Source organism: Erinaceus europaeus, chromosome 9, assembly GCF_950295315.1.
Source record: "Erinaceus europaeus chromosome 9, mEriEur2.1, whole genome shotgun sequence".
Lineage (NCBI taxonomy): Eukaryota > Metazoa > Chordata > Mammalia > Eulipotyphla > Erinaceidae > Erinaceus > Erinaceus europaeus.
The window spans coordinates 88,764,330-88,786,301 of record NC_080170.1 but is presented as its reverse complement, the minus strand read 5'-3'; the positions used below and the strand labels follow the sequence as shown (position 1 = coordinate 88,786,301).

The 21,972-nt window shown below is 39.1% G+C and overlaps 1 protein-coding gene across 1 annotated transcript in view; it reads right to left on the bottom strand.

The window, feature by feature from the left end:
- DRD3 (dopamine receptor D3) overlaps positions 1 to 7,693 on the bottom strand; it is a 47,864-nt gene extending 40,171 nt beyond the window's left edge. The window contains exon 1 of the mRNA XM_016185251.2: positions 7,412 to 7,693. Coding sequence (XP_016040737.1) covers positions 7,412 to 7,681 — 270 coding nt within the window. The 5' untranslated portion in view covers positions 7,682 to 7,693. The remainder of the gene's footprint in view (positions 1 to 7,411) is intronic.
- Between the last annotated feature and the right edge of the window lie 14,279 nt (positions 7,694 to 21,972).

The window sequence follows — 21,972 nt, the reverse complement described above, 5'->3', positions numbered from 1 at the left end:
AAATGACAGAAATGTTATACATCTACTTAGTGAAAATAAAGAAGTAGTTTTTTTTTTTTTTTAAATCAATATATAGTGAAGAGCCACCTTCCAACACCTCAGGTTAGGAACTATTGTTCTGAGTGAGGCATTTTTAGTTATTTTGGGGAGATTCTCAAGGGAAAAGAATGGAATTGTTACTCTAATAACCTCATCATTTCACTTTTGTTTGCCATCTCTGGATTATTATTATTGTTATTACTGGGTGAGGTGCTATGGGGCAAGACAAGTTAGTAAAAACATGTTTTTCAAGGGCTGAGTAGTAGCACACCACATTAAGTGCACATAGTATGAAACGCAAGGACTGGTGCAGGGATCCTGGTTCTATCCCCCAGCTCCCCAACTGCAGGGGCATCGCTACAAAGCCGTGAAACAGGTCTGCAGGTGTCTCTCCCCTCTCTTAATTTCTCTCTGTCTTGTCTAACAACAATGGAAAAAAAGGCCACTAGGAGTTATGAATTTGTGAAAACCACAAAAAACAAACAAACAAACAAAAAAACAAACAAACCAGATTTTTCAATTTTCTGATTCCCAAGTCCATCATCTTTGAAATGGGCATGCTTCAGATTGGTAGTTCCTATAACTTAATTTGTAGCAGAGACCCATGTATTTATATAACAATATATAACAAATTATCAGGCTGGGAGTGGGCTAAGAATTGGGGGGAAGGAGGGGGCGTTTGATTTCAGTTACTATGGAGCCACCCCTGATAATTCCTATTTGGTAGATCCAATGGTCTGTTTCTGTTGTTGTCCCTGGAGCTTCACTGCTCCAGGCTAACTTTTTCAAATAAAAAGACAGACACAGAGTCAGAAAGACAACATAGCACTGAAACTTCCTTTAGTATGTAGGGACCACACTACTCAAGTGAGCTATCTTTCTGGCCCAAGTTTGTGTTTATTATTATTATCCAAAAGTTTTAAAATTTATTTATGATAGAAGAGAAAGAACCAGAGCATCATTCTGGCACATGTGATGCCATGGATCAAATGCTAGTCTGTATTATTATTATTTTTTCATCCTTTTCTGGGACCTGTAATCTCCCCCCCCCCAAAGTCTTTCATTTTGCTGCAATACAAAAACTCCAGTCCAAGATCTGCTTAGTGTTTTCTCTTCTGATCTTGTTTTTCAGTTTCTGCCTTTGAATGAGATCATCCCATATTCATCCTTCTGTTTTTGACTTATTTCACTTAACATGATTTTTTCATCTGTATTTTTAGGAAGTAGTTTTCTGTCATGAAGTTAAGCTCAGAAGTGCTCCAAGTTCCAGTGCCCAGAAATCATGGCAGAGCCCATTTAAGTTGCAGATTCTGGTGCCCATCCCCAGAGAATTCCTTTAACTAAGATGTGGCCAGGAATTTCTTGTGGTTAGATCAGGCTTGAGAAATGACAGCATAAATCATCTCAAGCCTTTCCAGCTTTAGTAGTCTATGCTTGTTACAAAAATTCAAAATATAGTGAAGAAATGTTGAGAATCTCCTGGTTTGGCTTTCCAGTGGGGAGATCTCCAATTGCTTTCTCCTTCCTTTCCTTCCTTCCTTCCTTCCTTCCTTCCTTCCTTCCTTCCTTCCTTCCTCCCTCCCTCCCTCCCTCCCTCCCTTCCTTTCTTCTTTCTTTTCTTTTCTTTTCTTTCTTTCTTTCTTTCTTTCTTTCTTTCTTTCTTCCTTCCTTTCTTTTTCTTTCTTTCTTTCTTTCTTTCTTTCTTTCTTTCTTTCTTTCTCTCTTTCCCTCCCTTCCTTCCTTCCTTCCTTTTTTCTTTCTTTCCTTCCTTCCTTCCTTCCTTCCTTCCTTCCTTCCTTCCTTCCTTCCTTTCTTTTCTTCTTTCTCTCTCTTTTTAACTATGCGGAAACCCTCCTTTTAAAAAGCCCTGTCTTTCATTTTTGTTGTTGTTGTTGCCTACATACAGGGTTATTGCTGAGGCTCAGTGCCTACATTACGAATCCACTGCTCCTGGAGGCTATTTTTCCCATTTTTGTTGCTCTTGTTGTTACCCTTGTTGTCACTATTATTATTGTCATTGCTGTTATTGTTGTTGGATAGGACAGAGAGAAATTGAGAGAGGAGGAGAGAGAGAGGGGAGAGAGAAAGATAGACACCTGCAGACCTGCTTCACCACCGGTGAAGCAACTTCCCTGCAGGTGGGGAGCTGGGGGCTTGAACCAGGATCCTTCCGCCAGTCTGTGCACTTTGGGCCAACTGCACTTAACCCGCTGTGCTACCGCCCCACCCCCCATATCTTTCATTTTAACAGTATCATCGTAAGATCCAATAGCTCTTCACCTCCTCCTCCCCCCCCAAAAAAAAACCCAAAAACCAAAAAACAACTATTCTTTCCTGTCATCACTACTTGGCCTTGATAATTCTTTCTGTGGTAAGTTTCACTGCTTGAAACTGTCCTGGTCTTTCCGACCTATCTACATGATTAAAACTTTGAATCTTTTCCCCTATCCACACTGAAACCCAAGGACTCTTATTTTAGTATTCTAAATGTTTCCTTGGCTAGTTATACTGCATTTCAGTCCTGATATAAGTGCATCAAACATCATAAAATTGGTGCTGAACTGAGTGGAACAAAATGGGATGTTTGTGCTTGAAGAGGGAGCTCCAAACTGACTTCAGCTTCCAGAGCAGGAAATTAAAAACTTGAGAGGGAATCTGAGATTGAACTATTTGGTATGGCACAGAAAAAGTTTTCTAGAAAATGCTGCAAATTGAATTAAAGAGTTAGCCAGACCTAAACCCTCTGGAATATAACCTACTATGCGGCCATCTGCCTGATTTTTATCTTGAATTTGTCTGCTAGGTTAGGCTCGAGAACGTTTATGAGTTCATACAATGGATATACACATAAGAAAACTGAAGAGAGTCAGTGACTGGCCCTGCTAGCCTCTTGGTATGCAGTACTAAGGCTAGGGGCCTATGTACCTCAACAAAGAGACAAGGAGAATGTTACCAGCGAAAGCTCCCTCCCGACCCTTCCCAGTTTTTGTTTTTGTTTTTCATTCCTTTGGGAAACTATAAGATTCCCAAGCAGTTGATATATTACATGGGGGAAAAATACCTCAGAGCACACACTAAAGTAACTCTTGTGCCCAGTGATAAGAGGAAAAGCTCATACCATAAGCCAGTCTAGCCAAAGTACATCTTGATTCGTCTACTAAAAATTCTGAGACACAGATTTATTTCCTCCTGCTGTAAATGGTACAGTACTCACACTGGAGGTCTAGAGTTTTGCCTTTGCCTGTGGATAATGCTGCATATGGAAGAATCATTGACTAGGCCATATTAAGTTATAGTACTTAAAGTTGAACTCGCTCTTAAGAATATCATATGTACATATATATTTCTGACTCCTTATCAGTATCATTATTATTGGATGTGAAAAACAGTCATAATAGTAGATATAGCTGCAGATGGTATAAGCAGGAGCCGTCTGCCTACTGCATATACTGCAGAGTAGATCCATCTGATCATTCATATATCAGATATTTATGTTGCACATATTATGTGCCAGCTGTGTTTGGATTACAGTACAAAAGGACCAAGGCATAGCCTTTGATTTCAAAGATAGCTCAGCATAATCCGGTTGACAAAACATGAAGATAAATACAAGACTTTCATCACAATTAACCTGAGAAGAAAAAACATTTTACATACACACACACACACACATACACACATACACACACACACACACACACACACACACACACACACACACACTCCTTTTAAGTCTATCCCAATTAAGCTAGATGCTTTCCTTCTTTTCTTTTCTTCACTTTACTTTTCTGTTCTGTTTTCTTGATTCCCCCCCCTTTATGTGTCTCCATTGAGATGATAAGTCTAATTTTAGTTTCTCAGTCATTCTTTCATATGGATACCAGTATAGGCAGCAGTGTTCAAGGTTTTTGCTCTCCTGTGATATGTCATACTTAATTAACTGTCACCTTCACTATTAATATTAACTGAGATATTAATTTGATGAATTTTAATTTCTCTTAATCATAGCATCATTTTAATCTTTCATTGGATACCTCTTTAGAATTATGCAGAGTGCAGAGGAGAAGTATTAATAGTATATTAAGTGTTTAAAAAATCTCTCTAGTAATTGCATGTTTTCCTGATAAGAATACCAGGGTTGGAGTAGGGCACCAAAGTAAAAACCCTGGGTTGAGGGTGAGAGTGGATGTTTGGTAGGGGTGGGGAGGTAAGGGGGAATGGGATGGGATACAGTCTTTTGGTGGTGGGAATGGTGTTTATGTACACTCCTATTAGTTTCTAGTCATATAAATCACTATTTATATGAGAGGGGGAAATTAATTGAATGTCTCAAACTTTTTAATGCACAGACCATAGGCTGAGTCTTTGATATGTTGACTCTCTTAAAAGCTTAGACCAGGGAGAACAGAAGCAACCGGTGTCACAGCTATATACAAATAATGTCAAAGGACATAAATTATGGTGATGTTGTGTATGATACAGCAAATCCTAATAAAGGGATATTTCAAAGTTAACCCAATTGCCAAATAATGATTATAGCAATAACTATCTATTGCCTTCTTTTTGATTTTTTTATATTTATTTGTTTTCCCTTTTGTTGCCCTTGTTGTTTAACATTGTTGTGGTTATTGATGTAGTTGTTGGTGGATAGGACAGAGAGAAATGGAGAGAAGAGGGGAAGACAGAGAGGGGGAGAGAAAGATAGACACCTGCAGACCTGCTTCACTGCCTGTGAAGAGACTCCCCTGCAGGTGGGGATCTGGGGGCTTGAACTGGGATCCTTACACATCTATTGCCTTCTTAAGCCCTAAGACAGCAGGAACCTCCCACTTCCTCTATAGAGTCTATATTTCCCCAGTCCTAGAACCTCTAGGGTGGGGCTCATGCTTTTCTCAATTCATACCAAATGATATTTCATTTGCTGATCCCAACCTAATCAATGCAATGAGCGCCACCTTGGTATGCTTTACTTCAGACTGTGTCCAGAGACATCAGACATGAAATGTCAACCCTTCAACCTCATAACTCAGGTGAGACCTTTCCTTTCATAGGATTCTCAAATTCCATTCCAGGAGCTTCACTTCCTAACAAAGTTCCAAAACCTAGATATAGACCAGGTCCCGTGAGATAGAGCATATGTTCACATGTCTCCATAAATTAGGGCAAAATATATACCTGAAAGCAAAAGTGCACAATAGTCTGTAGTGAGTCAATATAAAGTTCATAATGAAATATAGTATCTACTTAGACTTAGATACCCTCCTTACCTACTTCCTATTATACTTCCCTCACTCACCCCAAAGCTAACCTTATCAAAGCAAGGACTGCAAAAGCTGAATAAGGGCAAGAGACTGGCATACTTTAATGATGACTCTTTAGTCACTATCAGGCCACCCCATCAGTTGGGGCCCTTATTCGGGGAGTCCTGAGATTACCAAACAGACATGATGGGCTTAGACCTCAAATAAATCCCTCTCTCCATTGTTACCAGTCATCTCTATCATAAACAACAAAACAGACCCCTCTGTGGGCCCCCAAAGGACCTTGTTCTCAACTTGGACCAACAATGGTAGAGAATGTTCCATCCTGAAGAAGATGGGTCCTGAAATCGGGGCAGTTTGGATTGTTCCTACTCATGACATCATCTCCCCAGACAATAACTTGGATCCACCTGTATATCAGATTTCAGGCTCAGGGAAAGAAAAAACTAGTATAGCCACAGGCCCTTTGGAATACAACTAAAATATGCCTATTAGCTATCTACAAAACGGAGACCCCCCAACTCTTCATCTGCTCTATTCTAGCTTTTAGGTTCATTATTAGTCAACAACTTGTTTGGGTTTATATGTTAACTCTCTTTTCAGTCACCAGGTTCCAGATGCTAGCATGATGCCATCCAGAATTCTCTGGACAGACGACCCCACCAACGTGTCCTGGAGCTCTGCTTCCCCAGAACCCTGCCCCACTAGGGAAAGAGAGAGACAGGCTGGGAGTATGGATCGACCTGTCAATGCCCATGTTCAGCAGGGAAGCAATTACAGAAGCCAGACCTTCCACCTTCTGCATCCCACAATGACCTTGAGTCCATACTCCCAGAGGGTTAAAGAATAGGAAAGCTCTCAGGAGAGGGGATGGGATACAGAGTTCTGGTGGTGGGAATTGTGTTGAGTTATATCCTCCTATCCTGTGGTTTTGTCATTGTTTCCTTTTCATAAATTAAAAAAAAAAGAGTATCAGGGTTTTGAGTAGGTGTAGGCACCCCATTTTCCTTGTTAGCAAGTGGATGTTTTGTCTTGATTACCTTCTGACTCTGTTTTGTACTTTAAAATGAAAAATACTTTCATTTTTGAGAAATGTTTCTCTTCTGGAGAATTCTCCAGGGCCTGCTTCATTATCTGACTCACAGGTTATATACTATTAATGGAGGCATCAAAAATACAAATCTGAAGGTTTTTTTTGTTCCCTCTTCCCTCGGTAGCAGAGTCTATGGAGAGTTGGTATTCAGGAGGAATGAACCAAGTCAAAGGGGAACTGCGCCATCACAAGAAATTTATCAATTTTGTGGACTGGTCTTACTGTCATTTCCTATAATTCATAATATATATATATATATATATATATATTTACTAACAGATTCTTTACCCTCCCCACACCTGAGAGTGTGCTGTCCTCTTGTCCCTCCTATATGCCCCCCACCCCTACTTTAATAGAAAATACTGAGGGAGATGGCCACTAGACTGTTTCTCCCAATCTTCCAAATCTTTGAGGCATGACTGACATGGAAAGTAAGCCTGGAGGGGGTCAGGCGATGGTGCACCCAGCTAAACCCACATAGTACAAAGCAGAAGGGTCCCGGTTTGGGCCCCTGCTCTCCACCTGCAGAAAGGTCACTTCACAGGAAGTGAAGCGGGTCTGCAGATGTCTATCTTTCTCTCCTCCTCTCATTCTTCCCCTTCCCCCTCAATTTCTCTCTGTCCTATCCAATAAAACACAAAAATGATGGAGCAATGATTTGTAGTGCTGGCACTAAGCCCCAGAAATAACCCTGGAGGCAAAAAATAAAAATAAAATAATAAAAAAATGAGTAAATCTGGCCCACTTTTGGGCAAATCCCTATTAGATCAATAACTCTCACTCAAATCTAGCCACCTGGATGCTGGAGACCAGGGAACAGAATCATTCCTAGTTTCCCAGTTTTGATGTAGACAAGGGATGCTGGATGCCTTTGTAAAATGAAGAATGACAGGGATATCCCACCCTTCCCTCATCTCTGGGTCACAGTAGGGAGCATCTGAGCCTAGAAAGCTAGCAGCTCAGGGGAGAAAGATACAAGCATGACTACATGGAGAGGCCATAACTGGAGTCCACTCACCTCCAGGTACACTACCCAGGGCATCACCAAGGTAGCCACTAGTAGGTCTGCCACGGCCAGGCTTACCACCAGGTAGTTGGTGGTGGTCTGCAGGGCCCGTTCTTTCAGTACAGCCACGCACACCAGACCATTGCCAAAGATGATGGCCAAGATGAGAGTGCAGTAGAAGAGAGCATAGTAGGCATGAGGGCGGGCACGGCTCGGGGCTGTGGAGTTCTCTGCCTCACATGTGGAGTTGATGTGGCCACTCAGTTGGCTCAGAGGAGCCATATCCTAGAGGGAGAATTGTGACCCTAAGATGTTTCCTGGGAGGAGAGATAACAGTGTCAGTAAGTCAGATTTTTTGGAGTTTGGCGGCTTGGACATATCTTTTACTTATTGCTTCAGTATAAACATACTGATTTCTTCTAATATACCAGGTAATATTCTAAACACTGGAAATAAAGCAATGAATGAAAGAGATAGCAGCCCTGAAGACTGGATGGTGGCACAGCTGGTTGAGTGCACATATTGCAAATATGCAAGGATCAGGGTTCAAGTCCCCTGTCCTCAACCTGCTGGAGGAAAGTTTTGCAAGAGGTGAAGCAGGGCTGCAGGTGTCTCTCTGTCTCCCTCTCTATCTTGCCCTTCTTCTAAATTTCTGGATGTTTCTATCCAATAAATAAAGATAATTAAAAAAAGAGAGAGCTAGATAGAAGTCCTTGCTCTCATAAAGCTGTTTGTTCTAGAACAGAAAATGAATAAGATACATGGGAAATATACTATGTTCAATGATAATGTTTATTTTAGAGAAAAATAAATCAATGAAGGGGGTAAGGAAAGGGAAAATATTGTATCTGTCAATATGTTAGTAGTGTGTTCAGTATAGTTTTTAAATTGAAGACAATCAGGCAGCCCTTATGGAGAAGATGGCAATTGAATCAACAGGAGGACATGAGGAAGGTCTGGGGGGTGGGGGTGGAGGTGGGGATGGTTTGAACATCTGGTATCGGATACAAAGGCAGATAAGGCTTGACTCTGAAAGGGAAACAGAGAGGTTAGTTTGGTTGGAGGAAGTCAATCAGGGGAAGAATGATTCTTCTGATGGTTCTCACATCTCTTGATATCAATCTCTTCCATTCTGCTCCTGCTTTATTTGGCTCCAGTAAGCTATCTTTCTGAGCATAGGTAGAGTAATCTTGAAAAAAAAAGGAGGAGAAAAAGAAAAATAGAAACATCCTGTTACTTGACTTCAAATTATATTGTAAAGTGACACTCATAAAAATAGTATGATATCAAAGTAAAAACAGAAACACAGGTCAATGGGATAGAGTTGGGAGTACAGAAATAAATTCATACATACACTGACATTTAATTTGTAACAAAAAAGACATAAAAGAAAGAGAAGGAGTGACAATAAATACAATGGAGAAAAATCTCTTTCAACAAGTGGTGGATAGAAAACTGGAGAGATATATACCAAATCAAAGAAGTTGGATTACTCTTTAGCTCTATACACAAATATGAATTAAAAGTAGATAAAATGCATGAATCTTTTCTTGAAGACTTGAAAACATACAATATGCAGAATAAAATATAGGTGGTGGTGGTGCTGTGGAGATAGTATAATAGTTATGCAAAAAAGATTTTTATGCCTGAGGCAGCAGAGGTCTCAGGTTCTTTTCTTCTTTAATTATTATATAGAAACAGAGAAATTGAGAGGTGAGGGGGAGATAAAAGAAGAGACAGAGAGCTACCTGCAGCCTTGCTTCACTACTCATGAAGCTTTCCCCCTGCAGGTGGGGACCAGGGGCTTGAACCAGGGTCCTTGTGAACTGTAATGTGAGCACCTTACCAAGTGTGTCACCTCCTGGTCCTGGTCTCAGGTTCTATTCCCAGTGCCACCATAAACCAGAGGTGAGCAGTATTCTGGTAAAAAACCAACAAGTCAAACACAAAACAAAAAGCCCCAAAACACAGGTGCTATGGTCTATGATATTAACATTAGAGATGCCTTTGATATTTGACCCCAACAACAAGAGAAACAATTGGGACTACATCAAATTAAGAAGATTCTGTGTAGTGAAAGAACATAAAAGACAACCACTTCATCTAGGGCTGGATGGTGGCTCACCCGGTAAAGTGCACCTATCACCATGCATAAGGACCCGATTTGGAGTCCCCAGTCCCTATGTGAAGGGAGCAAGTGCTGCAGGTGTCTCATCTTATGTCTGTCTTTATCTCCCTCTCTATCTCTGTATCTCACTTTCCATTGAAAGATGGCTGCTGGTTACAGTGTAATGATATAGACACACCATAACTCTGGTAGTAAAAAGAAGACAGCGTGGTGAATGAGAGGAGAGTTACACACCATACACCCAGTCAGGGGTTACTATTCAAGTTATAAAGGGGCCATGCAACTCAACAACAACAATAAGTAAATAAACAAAAATAAATGGACATAGGAACTGAACACACACTTCTCCTGAAAGGAAATGTAGACAGCCAACAAGCATATGAAAAAATGCTCATCATCATTTATCATTAGGTTAATCCAACTCAAAACCACAAGGAGATATTATCACAAATCTGTGAAAATGCCTTACATTAAGAAGATATTGGCAAGAACAGAGAAAAAGGAGCTTTTGCATACTGTTGGTAGGAATATAAATTGGTGTAATTATTTTGGAAAACAGCATGGAGCTTGCTCAAAAAATTAAAAATTGTGTATCATGATCTAGAAATCCCACTTTTGGGTATCTATCTGAAGAATATGAAATCATTGACTCAAAGATTTAGATGTGTGGCTGGAAAGATAGCTCAAGTGGAAGTCTAGGACTCACATGTCTGAGATTTCTGAGATGCCTGGCATCACATGTACAGAGTGGTGCTCTGATTTTTCTCTCATGGGAAACTCTCTGCCTATTTAATGTGAAATAAATTAGGTAAATCTTAAAAAAAAGACTTATATCCATAGAATTATTTATCATAGCTAAGATGTGGAAACAAGTGCCCATTGTAGTGATCAAATATTATACTAAAGATGTGTATAAATACATATCTTATTTATATAAAAGACAAAAGTTTGTGATCCAGGAGGTAGCACAGTGGATAAAGCACTGAACTCTCAAGTAGGAGGTTCATAGTTTAATCCCTGGCACTGCATATGCCAAAGTGACTCTTTGGTTCTCTCTCATAAATAAATAACTTTTAAAAATTATAAAAATAGAGTGGGGGATATCATAATGGTTATGCAAAATTCTTTCATGCCTGAGACTTTGTAGTCCCGGGTCCAATATCCTACATCATGGTAAACTGAAGCTGTGTAGTGCTTTGGTTTAAAAAAAATTAAAAAGATAAAATTTGGGCATCAGGTGATTGAATACACACACATTGCAATGCACAAAGACCTGAGTTTAAGCTCCTAGTCCCCACTTGTAGGGACAAGCTTCATTAGTGGTGAAGTAGTTCTGCAGATGTCTCTCTGTCTCCCTCTCTCCCGTTTCAATTTCTCTGCCCTATTAAATGTAAAAAAAAATAATAAAAAAGGCAACAATTTACTGCAAAATGAGGATTAAGGCTGTTGGAAAAGTTAATTTAGTGCCTTCACATTTCTACTTGTTTCTGTTATTGACACATGCATGTGTATTGTTTTTATACTGAATGAACTCCTTTGTAAACAATTTAAAAAATAAAATATTTAGACATGGAACATGTGGGCCTCCATGAAAACTCTCTCTCAGTGCCTGGCAGAGAGACAGAGGCTGATTTGGTGCAGGACTTGGTTTCAGTCCTGGTTTATGCAGCTCTCCTTTGATTAGGATATTCGCCTAATTGTGGCGATTATTATGATTAATCAGCTTTCAGCCAGAACATGAAAGTGTTAAAATGAACAAATGATTACAAGGGGCGACCAACTTGGAATGAATTCAGAGAAGTGTTTTAAAAAATTGTTCTTTATCTTGGCACACCATTTGAATTCAATTTATTTTAAAACATAATAATAATTTTTGATAATAATTATAATTTTATCATTATACGAAGAAGGGCAGCCGCTACCCTGGAGATACCACTGCTGCTGCCAAGAGCTTTTGAAATAATACAATGCTTTCTGATTATTCAAGGATATTTGCACCTTTGAGGCAGGTTCAGGCCCAGAATGCCTTTCCCTCTGCATTGGGCCTCTTTGGAAAGCAGAGGCCAGAAATTACTCTTTCCTTGGGTTGGCAAATGGAGTCTTAGTTTCTTGTCACCTGTATATTAGGAGGGAAACACGATATCTTGAGAAATACTAGTTATCATCTTATTGGACTTCTAACTCTGCTGACAGTTGACAACTTCTTAAAAATAGTGTAGCTCTGTGTCAGTGACTAATTATGTGAAGGGAAAAATCTCAACGCTAAAAATCAATTCTTAGCCTGACGTTAGAATCACACATTTTTGCACTGTACTTCTGGTCTTTTGCAGTAGTTTGGGATAAATTTAATATTGAGAGACTATAGGCATAGGCAGTTCCTGATGAGCTGTGGGTGTGGGAGATGAAAGCAGAAAAGGATGTTAGATTATTTTCCACCTCTCAGCTAATTGCTTCAACTTTCTCTTTTATTGGATTTCTTTTTCTTTTTTCTTTCTTTCTTTTTTTTTTTTTTACAACCTGCCATACTTATGTAACAGATTGTTGAGCAAAGCTTTTCTCTTTTCTTTATCCCTTTCCCAGAAATATTAACAGATATCAAACTGGTTTCAGACAGGGAAAAGCAAAGAACCAGTGGAAGTCATTAACGTAATAACCACTCTAAGTAATTATAATAAAGGTAGTCTAGTTTCCTCATTAACAAAATGGTCATACCCACTCCCTAGGGTTACTGTGAAGATCAAATACAATTTTATATGTAAAGACCTGAAACTGTTGGGCTGGATAATTCTTTGTTGCGGGATTAGTCCTGTACATTGCAGGGTATTTGGGAACACCTCTGACATCTCCCTGCTCAAGTCCGAAGCACACATCTCTTCATAGATTGTGACAACCAAGAAGCCGTCAGACATTGTTAGATGTTTTTTGGGGGATGAGATTGTTCTCATTGAGAATCAGAAAGTATAATGTCCGGCATAGATCATTTGAAGTATTATTATAACTTACTTTTAAAAATTATTTTAAAAATTATCTTTATTTATTAGACAGCAAGAAATTGAGGTGGGGGTAGAGAGGAAGAGAGACAGAGAGACACATTGCGGCCCTATTTCACCACTTGCAAAACTTTCCCTCTGCTGGTGGGGGTGGGGGACTCAAACCCAAGTCCTTGCCCATTGTAACATGTGCACTCAACCAGGTGCGCCACCACCTGGCCCCATAGCTTATATTTAAAGGCTCAATAAATTTTATTTGAATGAATGGATGGTAGAATAATGCAGGGATCCTGAGTTTTCTGTTGGCATACAGGTATCAGTAACTCTATTTTCTTTTAAGAATATAAGAAAATGGGGGCTGGGTGGTGGCACAGCGATTAAGTGCATGGGGCGCTAAGCTCAAGGACTGCCATAAGGATCCCATTTTGAGTCCTTGGGCTCCCCACCTGCTGGGGGTCTTCACAAGCGGTGAAGCAGGTCTGCAGGTGTCTATCTTTCTCTCCCCCTCTTTGCTTCCTCTCTTCTCTCGATTTTTCTCTGTCCTATCCAACAATAACAGCAATAAGAGCAACAATAATAACTACAACAATAATGAACAACAAAAAGAAAAAAATAGCTTCCAGGAGCAGTGAATTTGTAGTGCAGGCACTGAGCCCCAGCAATAACCCTGGAGAAAAAAAAGAAAGAATAGAAGAAAATGTATTGATTCAGGTATCTGGGAAGATCAAAGGATCCTACTCCTGGTTTTAGACATGGTTATTTCCAGGGAATCAAATTCTATCATCTTCCTCCTATTCAATATACATTGGTTCTGTTGTCATTCAGATTTGTCTTATTCTCACAATAGCTCGTTTCATAGCGTATCAATAAACACATGTGAAAATATAAACATAAAAAATCATGACGTTACCAGCCTAGAGTTTCAGTGTGGGTGCTGTTGATAGTTTAGAATGAGTAGTTCTTTGTTGTATGGAACTGTCCCATACATTGCAGGACATTTAACATCTTTGGCATATAGACATCAAAGGCCAATAGCACTTCCATACATTGTGATAACTAAATATGGCCATATAGTCCTAATACACTTGAGGGAGGCAGAATAACCTTGAGTGAAACCCATAGCTCCAGGTTCACTTTGTTAATTAATTTTTTTAGTGATTTAATATTCACTTACAAAATTACAAGATAATAGGAGTGTAATTCCACACCATTCCCACCACCAGAGTTCTGTGTCCCCATCCCCTCCACTGGAAATTGCAGTTGTTCTCCCAAGATCACAGATATGGGTTGACTAGTGAAATATTACAGCTTTTATAGTTAAAGGAATGTGCAGATAGGTAAAAGGGTCAACTAAGCTATAATGTTAGAGTATCTAATGGACTTGCAAAGTAGGGGATACTAATGACTTCACAAAGAATGTTGGTGATTTAGAGTGAATAGGAAGTGAAAGTGGAGACGGTAAGTGCTAGATTACTGCTGGTCTTAGTTTTAAGATTCATTATATATAACACTACTGAAATATCTTAATGAGCCTTTGGATTCCTTACAATGATTTCTTACAGTGATTTAGTCACTCTCTATACTTTATTCTAGCATCCTCTTTAAAAAGCAGAGGAGCAGAATGGTTAGGGCTCTATCAACTAAGGCATGTGTTCTGCTTTACTGTTATTCGATCTTTCTGTGCCGAGCTATGTAGTTTGCCTGAGTGTTTGTGAAGTGCCTTTTTGGTACCTGGTTCCACACCAGGTCCCTATTGAGTTTGTTAGGAAGATACATATTAGGATTTACAGGGTTTTAATGGAAAAAAAAAGAAAAAGAAAAGAAGGAGGAGGAGAAGGGGGAGAAGAAGAAAACAAATGCAACACAAATAAAAGTATCTTGAGTTCTCAACCTTCTGAAGACAATGGTTGTTACTTCCCCTTGGCTATGGCTGTGTGCCTGGCACTCACATGTATTGTCTCATTTTAACATTTTTAAATAGATTTAAAAAAATATTTATTTATTTATTTTCTTTTGTTGCCCTTGTTGTTTTATTGTTGTTGTTGTTGTTGGATAGGACAGAGAGAAATGGAGAGAGGAGGGGAAGACAGAGAGAGGGAGAGAATGATAGACACTTGCAGACCTGCTTCACCGCTTGTGAAGTGACTCCTCGCAGTTGGGGAGCCGGGGCTCGAACCGGGATCCTCATGCCCGGTCCTTGCACTTTTCACCACCTGCGCTTACCCTACTGTGCTACAGCCCGACTCCCTCATTTTAACACTTATATTATCCCTGATGATAGATATTGATGCCCAGTATGTGGAGAGCCCAGTTTTAATCTAGGGCTCTCTAAATCCCAAATCCATGACTTCTATGTGTCTGTGATGGGTGTGGAAGTTGATATGAAACTAATTTCAAGGTAGAGATGAATATTCTTATTCCCAAAACAAAATACCCCAATAACATGATAGTGTCATTGTAAAATATTATTTTGTGTCTTTGATACTTGTCTTTTGCTGCCTCTTAATTTTTTACTCAGTTACATTCTGACTTCAAGTCTCGAGAGTTTTTCTAGTTCTGAGCTTCACTGAAGAATTGCTATCTGAAAATTAGGGATTACAGCTAAATTCACAAGCGTTATCATATTTAAATCTTATAACAACCTGATGAAATGCTATTATCCTGATTCTTACAGATGAAGGAAGTAAGTAACAGGGGCAGGGAAGAACTTTCATGCCTGATGCTGCGAAGTCCTGGGTTCAATCCCCGACACTGTTAGCCAGAGATGAGTAGCACATTGATGGAAAAAAAAAAAAGTGTGTGTGTGTGTGTGTGTGTGATTTGGTGAAATATTTCACTTGTTCCTGGTGTTGGAAGGTGCGCTACTTTGCCTTGTTCACAACCCAGGTTTGAGCATGGCCTCCAATAATGAAGGAAGCTGTGATGCTATAGTCTCTTTCACTTTCTGTCTCTGCCTCTTTCTACAGTTAAAAAAAAAGTAACATAAAGGTTAAGTATCTTGTGAAGTGAAAAACCAGTAAATGGCCTGGCTTCAACTCAAGATCTGGTTCAAGAACTCATGTTCTTTTAAGAGAGAGAGAGAGAGAGAGAGAAAGGGAGCGAGGTAACCAGAGAGTTGCTTCAGTTTATGTGGCATTGAGGGGCAAGCCCAGGACCTTACCCATCTTGAGTTCAGACACCGAATTCTCTCTCCAGTTCTTGTTAAGAACAGAAGTTATGTTCTTAACTACTACACACTTTATGATTAGGGTAAGGGAGACATATCTGAGTTGGGATTAATTTTAAAGCCTTGCTTGTTCAGAGAATCTTATACACATCACCCAACCATGCTCAGTGAAGTCAATGCAGGTGCATACTGCACAAAGAACCAGTGGGAGTTACATTGTCATCATTATAAAAGATAATCTTTAGCATTTCTATGGCACTTTATTCTTTCAAATCGCTGTCTAGTTTATTTTTCCTGATGAAGATTCACACATGTACTGAGATACATAGCATATTTAAGTATGTGAGTACATTTACATGGTTGACAAATGTACAAGGGAAAATATCTGCTTCCTTTGGTACCTAAAGTAGCTAAGATAATGTAGATTTTCCATAATTAAACCTTTCCCATAATACAGAGCACCCCTGTTTTCCATCTCAATTTCTAGGAACTAAGCATCCTACCACTGCAATTAGAAATAAAATGGGAAGTGTCATAGCTCAGTTAATTAACTGTTAAGCACATACCAATCAATGGCAAACTTCAATGCATTAGATATTGAATTTAATATTGGGAAATTCTATTTGGTATTTTCTTTAGTTCATTTTTCATAATAGGTAGCCTTCTGACCAGATTCAATATCACATATTCATTTGATAGCAAGCATTTTTTCTTGCTTAATATTCCTGCTCATAAAGACCCTTGAAAATGTTCAGCTATAAATAAACACGTGTCTGAATAAGAATCTCATATCATATCTGCTTCTCTTTGACTTTAAGAGTTCTAATGATGTCAAGCAGTCATTTTTATTTTTTTTTTACTTTTACCAAAGGAAGACATCTTAGTGACCTTTTAATAACTATTAAACAAACGATTTCACAAAAAAATTCAAACAGGAGTGTGGAGTTTAGAATCTAAGTCTCACTTTTATGCTGCATTATTATTTATGCATGTATTTTGATAGTACTTGATTAAATTAAATTCATGAACTGGAACAAATACCTAATTGCAACAACTTTCACTGACCTGATAAGCTACAGTAAGTAATGAAAGCCCCACAATTAAACAGCAATACACTCAAAATCATATGCCATCATTAAAGAAAACATACACAATCATAATCTCAAGTACTGCATGTCTCTGTTGGGAATAATTGGATTCTGACTTGGAAACAGCCTGACTTTAAATAGATCATTGAAAACGGTACCTCTCCAAACCTTCAGCCCTAGATTACCAGGGTGCTGAGTTAGGGAGTTTAAATTGAGAAACCATTACAATTAAATAAAACCCTTAAGAGGAATACAATCAACTTTCATACCAATTCCAGGAATAGTATCAGCTTTTTATTTCCATCTTTCAATTTTGCTCTGATATAGCCTCTAGAACCCACGAGGATCAAATTTTTGGAAAAAATAGAATGAGAACAGGTTTATATTGTCCAGAAATGAGAAAAAAATTGAAAATGGTTTCTTCTGGATTTTAGGTTTTTATGCAAGAGTGGATATTGAGTTTTAATACATATCCTTATAAAACTACAGAACCCCAAACTGCTTAAATTACTCTTCAGGAAAACACTATGTACTAAATTAGAGATGAAAAAAAATACTTACCTTAATTTTTTTTTCTGAATTCTGTGAGTTCAGCACCTCAGCTCCTGCAGCCACCTACTGACAGCAACATGCCCAAGCAAAGCAAACTTTGCCTTTCCCAGGACATAGAAACTGTGAAAATGAATAGAAAGAAAAGCACCCATTTTTGCCTCTAAGGTGAAATCACTTATGTACTGTTCTTCCAGCTTCACTTCTAGACATCACTGCATGTTTCATTGCTGGTTTTGAGTGCATCTGCTTCTCCAGAGGATTTAGGAGGAACCTTGATCTGAATGTAGTTAGGGCCAACCCCTCAGAGGCTCTGTCCTTGGTGCTGAAAGAGAGGTGGAATAGGTAGAAGCAGAATCTGTTCCCTACCTCTCTTCTTTTCTGTGTCTCTATATGCTCTGTGCTTAGCTTTTTAGTGCATGTGTATTCCCCCCCCCACACTGTTCTTTTTAATCCTAGTTTTCTACTGCTTTTAGTTTTACCCTTTAATTTCTCTTCAATAACTCACCTTCCTCAATTTAATTGCCTTTCCAGCTTTTGGTAGGTGTCAAAATGATTGGTGCAGAAGGAGGAGCAGATCAACAAATTGATATCACAAGTAGCTAATAGAAATCAGTACAATTTAAAACATAATTGACAGACTAATTGAACTCGGAGGTGTAAGCTGTTTGGGTAAAAAAAGGTTAAAGAAAATATATTACAGTGGAAGCAAAGCTGAGGCATGGAATGTAGCTAGTGGTAAAGTAAGCCGAATACAGTGAGAAATGTTAAATGTTATGCTATGAAACACTCTTCATTTTTCAGAGAACTTTACAAATCCATTTGCCACTTCATTTTTTTCTCTTCCTCTCTGACGATAATGATATATATGTATATATATATATTTGATTTTTTAAGCAGTCAACATTAGAACTGGCTAAAATAATCTGAAACTAACTTTCATGTTTTTATAAGCAAAAGTTTCTGAAGAATCATTAAAACTTACAGAAGTTTAATTAATTACCACCTGTTCCTATAATAATTTACTATGGAATGCAAACTATTTTCTTTTTCTTTTTGTGCATTTTTAATGAGAGATATTGATAGGTAGATAGATAGATAGATAGATAGATAGATAGATAGATAGATAGATAGATAGACAGATAGGGAGACCAGAGCATTGCTCAACTCTGACTTAAGGTAGTAAGATTCAGTCCTCTGTAGAGGACTGAGTCTGGGGATTTGGAACCTCAGGCATGAGAATCTTTTTGTATAACTATTATGCTGTCTCTCCTGTTCTATTCCCTTTTTTTCTTGATTAAAAAAAATTCGACGGGGGGTTGGGGGTGGGGGATGGGGGTGGGTGGGGATGGGACACAGTCTTTTGGTGGTGGGAATGGTGTTTATATACATTCCTATTAAGTGCAAACATATAAACCACTAAATAAAAAAATTATTAAAAAATTCTCCCTCTAGGTAAGGTGGATGAGCTTGGTAGCTTCTACACTGATTGCTATGGGCAAGCTGGTCATAGCTTGACTATGATGAAGATCTCTCCTGGATGAGAGAGAAGCAATAGCATTATGGTTTAGATGCACTGTTATTAACAACAACATCATGGACTGTACATATACAATTAACCAGTCATTTTAATACATTCCCTCTTTCAACCCTTAGCAGCTCTTGTAAGCTAGATACTATTTTTCTGATGCTTAATTTATAGATAAGGCAATTGATACTTTGAGGAATTAAAATAATCCTTGTAGGTCACACAGCTAACAAGTAATGGAACCAGAATTTTGATGCTGACATCTTAATTCTGAAGCATGTTCTCTCTATGACTCTCTATCTCCCCTTCTCTCTCTCTGTGTATCTCTGGTGCTGGAGATCAAAACCAGGATCTCAAACTTATTAAGCATGTACTCTATCACTAAGCTACATACCCAGATAATTGGAGTATGTTTTCTTAACCATTTTGCCACAATTCTTCCAAAAATGAAATATTTAAATTTCATAGGAGACTGACCTAATATCATGCAATAATTATTGTAATGGTAAAAATGATGCTTGCTATCAGTGATATATTTGTATGGTGACATACAAATAAAGAAATTTTTAAATCTTGTTCTTGTCAACACCTTACATAAGTGTTTATGATGCTCATTTTTATAGAGCATTTTGGGACCCCAGATAACCCAGATTCAGTCCCTGACACTGATATACAAGAGCTGAGAAGTGCTTTGGTGTCTCTGGTCTGTCTCCAAATCATTTTTTGCCTTATAAATATTTTAAAAGGCATAATTAAAAAAGCATTTTGGGGATATGGCTATGGAAGAGCAGCCACTGAAAAACTACTCTTTTTTTTTTTTTTAATTTTTTTTTAAATTTATTATTTATTCCCTTTTGTTGCCCTTGTTTTTTTTTTTTTTTATTGATGTCGTTCTTGTTGGATAGGACAGAGAGAAATGGAGAGAGGAGGGGAAGACAGAGAGTGGAAGAGAAAGACAGACACCTGCAGACCTGCTTCACCACCTGTGAAGTGACTCCCCTGCAGGTGGGGAGCCGGGGGCTCGAACCGGGATCCTTATGCTGGTCCTTGTGCTTTGTGCCACCTGCGCTTAACCCGCTGCGCTACCGCCTGACTCCCCTGAAAAACTACTCTTACAATCAACTAGATAAGGCAACAAAAAGATACCTGGAACTTCTGAAGAAATTCAACTAGCCACAGGTGGGTGCAGACACACATAGAAAAGTGTGCAGGAGAAACTATCAAAACAAAAACAGCTTGACCTAAGAGCCAGCAGATGGCTCCTGGCATCATTTTGGTAGGCTTCTTTCCCAAAGAAGGCAGGGAATCTATCAGGATAGGGCATGATTGAAAATTGGAACTGGGGTGAGGTAGATAGCATAGTGGTTATTCAAAGGACTCTCATACCTGATACTGTGAAATTCCAGGTTCAACCCCCCCCCCCCATACCACTATAAGCCAGAGCTCCAGAACTAAGTGCTTTTGGAAAAAACAAGGAAACAAAACTAAAACTAAAACTGTGCAGCCTTCCCAGGCTGAGGTAGCAGGTTTCCAGAGGCCAGAGAACAGATCAAAACATAATAACAAGACCCTATTTTGTCATCACAGGTAATAAATCTGCCAAAAGGACATGCACAACTCCACTCCCATTATATAAACAACATAGTCACAGCACCACCTACTGGCTGAGCAGCAGAAACCATGCTTAACCAAAATTTGGGAAAAAAAATCAAAATGTTCAAACTCATAAAGTCCTGGAAAAATGTCAGTGTTTGAATTCAGAAAATCAATAGAGGCAAATAAAGAGTCTAACTATAACATACAGACACAAATTCAAGAACTATGAAATCATTTCACCAAAGAGCTACAAAATACCCAGAAAACTATGAACAGAGCTACAGGATGTGAAGGACACTTTGGATGGAATTAAGAATTATGTAAGAGGCATAGTAAGTAGAATAAATTGTGGGATGCTGACTCTGCAGTGAGGTCCAGCCCCTACAAGTGTACAAAGGAGGGGAGGGAAATGAAAACACTCAGAGGCAAGGTAATTTGGAACTATTCAAGGAATGCAACAGAACCATTCAAGGAAAGGTGCTTCAAACATTGTTTATTAGGGTCATATTTATACAGCAAATTTTGGCAAAATTTCTCATGAATTTGGATCCTTCACACAATTATGTAATTATTGTCTCATGGATTTGAGATATTTTTTTCATTCCCTAATCTAGACTGGGAAATGGTCAGAGACAGTGATATCCTTTACTGCACATACCCTCAGAGATTTTGTGAGCTTCAGCATGTAGCACATTGAAAGCTGTTTCAGCAGAACACCTTGCCACAGCATGTAGGACATAGAGGTTTTGCCTCTACAAGCTGCACAGCTGTATCTTGGGTGTTTTGCTTCTGAATAGCTGATTCACAGATTTTACTGTGAGGTTTGTATCTGAAAAGATTTTCCACTATCTCTCTCCTGACTTGGTCCCTGATAATAAATAATCTTGAGTGCCAGGCTAGCTTCGCCATAGAGAGAGAGATGAGGAACTCGTGGCAGCATGGTAATACAATTCTTTATTGATGCAGATGCCCCAGAGTTGGTGTGAGCACAGCGGGTTTAGGCCACATGGAGCTAGCAAAATGGCTGCCTCCAGGTCAGGATGTGGAAGAGAAAAAAGAGTGAAACCAGGAACAGCAGTGGGCTTTATAGGGCAAAAACCAGAAGTGGCAAGTTGGGAACAGGATTGGCTAGGAAAGAGGGTGGAGAGAGGCAAAAAGCATGCTGGGAAGGTGGAAGCGTCCTTAGCAACTGTTGTGATGGTTTTAACTGAATTAGCAATACCCTGAGGGGATAACGTGGTAGGAATCTTTCAGGCAAAACAATGATTATGTAAATAGACCATAGTGTCAGCAATGGAGCACGGAGCAGAGAGGGGGTGGGAGGGTGGCTTTAAGGCCCAACATCTTCCCCTTTCTTTTTATCTAATGGCCATAGTATCAGGAATGCGGGGTGCTTTGTGAGGCAGGGAGTCTGATAGGCCAAGGCACACCTTTGGGGTTACCACTGTCCCTCCTTGTTCAACCTCTCAGTAGAGAGAGAGATTAACAGGATTGACACACTCCTCAGGTTCAAGTCCTGCCAAGCTCA